The sequence below is a fragment of the Hibiscus syriacus genome, unplaced genomic scaffold (genome assembly GCF_006381635.1).
Source record: "Hibiscus syriacus cultivar Baekdansim isolate YM2019G1 unplaced genomic scaffold, ASM638163v2 tig00111840_pilon, whole genome shotgun sequence".
Lineage (NCBI taxonomy): Eukaryota > Viridiplantae > Streptophyta > Magnoliopsida > Malvales > Malvaceae > Hibiscus > Hibiscus syriacus.
In genome coordinates, this window is record NW_024063195.1 from 373,194 (window position 1) to 379,273 (window position 6,080).

Below are 6,080 nucleotides of genomic sequence, written 5' to 3' on the forward strand. Positions count from 1 at the left end.
GAAGCTCGACTCGAATCAAAAGCTCACGAGCTTAAAATTTTCAAGCTCGACTCAAAATCAAAAATTGAAACTTAACTCGAGCTCAAAAATTATAAACTCAAATATTATCAAACTTAGTTCGATTGAACCTCAAACTTGAATTTAAACATGAACCTTAAGTACATGAAAGCCTTATATTATATTTTTTAACAGAACAACATATAAATATTAATATTACTAATAATTTAATTTAAAAAACCTAAAATTTTAGTATATTATTTTTTTGAGTTTCTCGCTAGCTTTTCGAGTCATGTATCAAATAGAGACGGATGCACTTGATTACCTAAGGGTCAAGTGCATACCCATTATTTTGGATAAATTATTAAATATAGTTTAATATATTGAGGGAAGGAGAAGAAAATAAGAAATTTTGTATACCCATTTTGTTGGAAAAAAGAATTTAAAAATTTTTGAACCCTTATTTTTAAATTTGTGGATACACCACTGATATCAAGTAATTTGCTTCGACTCGTTCAGAATTCGCGTCGAGTTCAAGCTCTAATCGAGCTCATTCGATTTGAGAGTTATATGAACTTTAACTGAGTAAATCTCGAGTACCTTGCGATATTTCACGTGATTAATTTCCTTATTAAACCCAAGCTTATATTTAGCATAAACATATTACTAGATTGAGAATAGGACACAATTGAAAGGGTATTAAAAATTTGAGGACTCAATTAAAATATATTAAAATTTAACGACCAATTTAGAATATAAGTATAATTAACTAAAAAAATCGCTTATTTTATCTTTAAAAAGAAATTCGCACGTGCACTATAAATTCAACCGTAGATCAAAGAAGACCAAATTATAGCCGTAGGATCTAGGGCTTACATACAAAAGAATTCCTATTTATATATTCTCTTTCTCCAAATCTCAGCCGCTTAGGCCTTATCGTCTGTCTCTGGCATTTCTTTCTAAAACCAGAGGTGAGAAAATAAGACCCTAAGAGAAAATGGTTCAAAGGCTCACTTATCGTACTCGCCATAGCTATGCTACCAAATCAAATCAACACCGTGTCGTTAAGACCCCCGGTAAGTCTTGAAGTTCCAAAAATGATGCCGCTTCGGCTGCTCTGTTGTCGTTTTTTTTCTTCAAGTTTTTGCATGAAATAATGATGGTTTTTTGTTTTTGAAGGTGGGAAATTGGTTTATCAGACTACTAAGAAGAGAGCAAGTGGGCCTAAGTGTCCTGTTACTGGAAAGCGAATTCAGGGTGTAAGTTCTTTCGCTTTTTTTTTTAATTTAAGTTGGATTTTTTAGTTCGAAATTTCATTTTTTATTGTTAGGTTAATCAAGTAAGTGTGAAATGTAGATACCTTTTTGTTTATTTGGTTGCTAAAAATGATGATACTGTTATGTTCATTTTTCATGTTTGCTCTTGGAACTTTCTGTTTCGAGTTAAACATTTATTAATGATACTGTTGAGCTTAGTTCTCTTTTTATACTTTTATGTTCTAAGCTTTATAGAATGTGAAATACTAGTCATAAATGGGATTTCTACTTTCTTTTGAGCTTAGTGTTGAAGTTTATAGCTTACTATGTTTTAACGGTTTGAATTCCAGAAATACTGGTGTGTTCGTAAAAAATAGGAAATGGTGCTAAATGTTGATCATTGTAGTCATTTTTATTTGTTCATGGTGGAATGCTTTATTGCATATCAATTTGAAGCAGTTTACGAACTGTGGTGCTTGATTTTATTATACTTGTTGTATTTCTTGTAGAAATGTAAAGCCTTTTTTCAGTATAGGAAGTTTGGGTTTATTTTTTTTAACGCTATGCCATATTTATTTTACATTTTGAGTGGTTATTTAATGATTCTCCATGAATATGTGGTTGATTGAACTCAAGCAGCAAAGTTTTGAGCTTGTTCTCATGGCTTTCTTATACAACTTTTATGCAGATTCCTCACTTGAGGCCTGCTGAATACAAGCGATCGCGATTGCCTAGGAACCGAAGGACTGTGAATCGTGCCTATGGTGGTGTTTTGTCAGGCAGCGCTGTTAGAGAAAGGTACAACTATGTGCATTATTTACCAACTATTAAATGGTTATTGATTGTTTGTTTGAGGCAATTGATGATATTCTTATTTATATCTTCCTGTTTTTTATTATCCAAGGATAATCCGGGCCTTCTTGGTTGAAGAACAAAAGATTGTGAAGAAGGTACTCAAAATCCAGAAGGCAAAGGAAAAGCAATCCTCAAAGAGCTAGAAATTTTATTGCTGATGAAAGCCGAATTGTGTTTGGTTTGTTGGATTTTGCCTGTTAGAAATTCTTTTTTGTTATCATGGTGATTGATGAAACTGTGGAATCGAGTTTTGATTTATTTCCTACTAGTTAGTTTCATACTGATCGGTTTGCTGCTTGTTCACTTGACGATGTATCGATTGTGAAGTTATCGTTTAATGATGGTGTTATTTTGTTGACGTGGTTTCTTTTATTAGGCACTAATCTTGCTTTTGTTTCATCCTTGAACCCTGATGTGTTAACCTCTGCTTTTGAATCTCTAAACCCCAAACCCTAAATAAGAATTGGTTAGAGTTTTAGGTGTTTCAAGTCAACTTTAGCAAAAAGAATCTTCAGTTGGGTTTGCATGCTATATTTGGTTTTATTGTTTAAGGATTTGGTCTCCGGTTCCTGGTTGACAGAAATGTAATATGGTTGTAACCGTAGCCTGCTCATGTGTGGCTAGCTTTCCCTTACAAAGCTGCAACAAGATAGTTTTCATGATCTCTAGTCACAGTTCTGGAACTTAGAAGTTATGTTTCGAGTTTCGACCATTGTAGACCGTTGCTCGGCTCGTGAAGGTTTGAATTGGTCTTTATGTTTGATGGTATGGAAACAACACATTTGTTTAAGCCCTACTCCATCCTAAATGTGAACCTTAAATCTATTTTTCAGATATAATATCTTTATACAAACAATACATATAACAAGGAATATGTCAAAACTGTACAACAATGCTGGAAATAGTTATGCTGTTGATTCAAGTGTAGCGTTATCAGTTGAACAAGTGGTGGACGTTTCACTAAGACATTGCGGTGAATCCAATGGATCCGTCACATTTGGAGGCAAACTAAAAGGAAAGCACATCGGTAAATGGTTATAATCCAGGATTGAATCTGAGTTCTTTGTCGTTCCTTGCTCGCTTTCCACTACACCTCCATTACCTTGCATATCTAGGGGCAAGCCGATCGAGAAGCCACTGTATTCCTGTTGTTTCCCTCTGAAATCAGTACTCATTGAGTCCTTGCTAACATTGGCAATTATCGGCGGACTCGACAGTAGGGAAGAGGCATCAATAATGCCCTCGGTGGATGATCCAGACATGTCAAGCTGAGAAAACATCAAGTTGTTATGAAGTTCTCCGTTGGAGACATGAAATGCAGATGGCCTGTAAACTGTCTGATGAAATGGTTTATACGTGGGAATATGTAGAGCCGAAAAACCAGCAGTGTAGCCTTGTTGCAGTTCACCGTTGTTGCCTAACGGCTTGGTGGTTCTGATTTCAGTCGTGCAAGAAATGTTTTCCGAACCGACCATGGTGAAGTATATCAGATGGTACAATCTCTGGCAATGAGGATATCCAAGGGTGGGAAAGAGCTCTTTGAGCCATGGCTAGGGGTGCACAAAAAATCCGAATATCCGATTTTGCGAAAAAAATATCCGAAACCGGATTTGGGAAAAACCGGTTTTTTTTAACCGGATCGGATTTTTTTAAACAGGTTATTTTAACCGGTTTGGAGAAAAAACCTAGACCGGTTTTTTTACCGGATAAAAAACCGGTTTGAAAAAAACCGGTTAAAAAACCGGTTTTTATCCGGAAAAAAAAAACCGGTCTGGGTTTAAAAACTAGCCGTTGGGGGGATTTTGTGTCCGTTTTGACCGTTTTTTCTTTAAAAACTACCATTTTACCACCCTAAACATGTATAAATAGGTTGGGGATGTATTTGGTTGATTACAAATTTCTCAAATCTTATTACACAACACTTAAACATCTCTCAAATCTTATTTTTGTAATTTTTTGTTCATCATGAGTAACACGACTGAATCTTCCGTCGGGGGAAACCTTGAAGTCGTGAGAGTGATCGAACACACTCGAAACAAAGACATTTGGGATCACTACGATTTATGTGAGATGTCAAATGGCTCGAGGAGGGCGCGTTGTAAACTTTGTCTAAAGTTTCTTGCATCGGAAGGAAACACAACGTTGAAGAACCATTTGACAAAATCATGCAAGACACTTCGCTCAAGATCGGATCCTAGTCAATCGAATCTTACACCGCAAGGTGGTGTTTTTGTTTACGACAACGAAAAATTACGAGAAGCGTTTACAAAGTTCGTGATTACAAAAGCATTGCTGTTCGACCACTTTGATGATGAAGATTTCACGACAACAATTCAACAACTAATGCAACCACGTTATACTCAAGTAAGTCGTACTACCCTTAGAAGAGATGCTATAAAAATGTGGCGTACGGCGAGGGAAAAAATGATTTTAGGATTCCAATAACACCGTTATGGTGTGTCGCTTACATGTGACGTTTGGAGTTCCCCTCATAATACCGAAAATTCTTTTTTAGCCGTTACGTCACATTGGTTAGATCAAGATAATTGACAAATGATGAAAAGAACAATCGCGTTTGAATTATTCGGTGAGCCGCATACCGGTGCTAATTTATTTACACTTTTAAAAAGGGTAATTTGTCTTTATAAATTAGAAAATAAAGTTTTTTCTATATCCTTTGATAATGCATCGAATAATACAAACGCGGTTCCAGGATTGAAAATATTACTTTCACCGATTTTAGACGGTGCGTTTTTTCATACCCGTTGCGTTGCACACATAATTAATTTATCCGTGCAAGCCGGTTTGGAGGTTATTGAGCCGATTAGATTAGAATTTAAAACAATGATAAAATCGGTTCTTTGTAACAACAACAAAAGACTAAATGATTATAAACGATTTTGTAAGTCCGTTAATAAAAAGCTTTGGGTCCTAATTTGGATTGTCCAACTCGTTGGAACTCAACTTGGATGATGATGCATACTGCCTTAAGGCAAAGGGAAACATTGCAAACATTTCACGATCGGCTTTTCGAGAGGGGTCATGTCCCAAACATTTATCCGGATTCGAGTTGGGAAACTATAGCCAAAATAACCGATTTGCTTGAAGTTTTTAAAAATGCAACAACTTTTTTATCCGGTGTTTATTACCCTACTAGCCCGTTGGTTCTTAATCAAATATTTTTGTTGGCTACCCGACTAAATGACTTTGAATTTGAAACCGAAGTTTTTCAAGAAATTGGCTTTGCAATGAAGGAAAAACTTTTAAAATATTTTAAGGAGATTCCCCCTATTTTTACTTGTGCCGCTGCTTTAAACCCAACGTTAAATGTTGGTGGGGTTGAAACACTAATTGAACAAATTGCGTTTGCTTTTAATCTAACCGATGATGAACCCAACTTTGTCCAAAACCAAATAAATTATTTTAACAAATGTTTTCGAGACATGTTTGCAATTTATTTAACTAAATACGGATCAAGTAGTGTAATACACGATCAAATGAGAATGAATGCGGAATCATCTAGTAGCGTCCAAGTAACATAAATTTGAATCTTTTTAACACTCTTGTAAATTCCCAATCCAAACGATCACGTACTACCACCCCAAGTAGCGAGTTGGGAAATTACATGTCATGCGTTTTTCTATCAAAAATGACATTTGAAGAGTTTGAAAGTTTGGATATTTTGGCTTGGTGGAAAGAAAAGGAAGCACAATTTCCGATTCTAGCTGCCATGGCCCGTGATTTACTAACCGTCCAAGCTTCTACGGTAGCTTCGGAATCCGCTTTTTCTGTTAGTGGCAGGGTTATATCACAACGGAGATCAAGACTAAGTCCCGAGTCGGTGGAAGTATGCATTTGTTTAAAGGATTATTTGGATGGAGCGGCTCGTAAGCAACATATCACCACCCTAGAAGATGCAATTGATGCCGATTTGGAAGCAAACTTACACATTGAAGAAGTCGAACTTGAAAT

At 35.8% G+C, this 6,080-nt stretch overlaps 1 protein-coding gene and 1 pseudogene across 1 annotated transcript; one reads left to right on the forward strand and one right to left on the reverse strand.

Moving 5' to 3' along the window:
- Window positions 1-911: 911 nt before the first annotated feature.
- On the forward strand, window positions 912-2,293 carry LOC120171952 (60S ribosomal protein L34-like). The gene is made up of 4 exons (XM_039179544.1): window positions 912-1,073; window positions 1,177-1,256; window positions 1,942-2,051; window positions 2,158-2,293. The coding sequence occupies exons 1-4, from the start codon at window positions 995-997 to the stop codon at window positions 2,249-2,251; spliced, it is 363 nt and encodes a 120-aa protein (XP_039035475.1). The 5' UTR covers window positions 912-994; the 3' UTR covers window positions 2,252-2,293.
- A 720-nt stretch (window positions 2,294-3,013) lies between these two features.
- On the reverse strand, window positions 3,014-3,656 carry LOC120171967 (annotated as a pseudogene).
- Window positions 3,657-6,080: the final 2,424 nt, after the last annotated feature.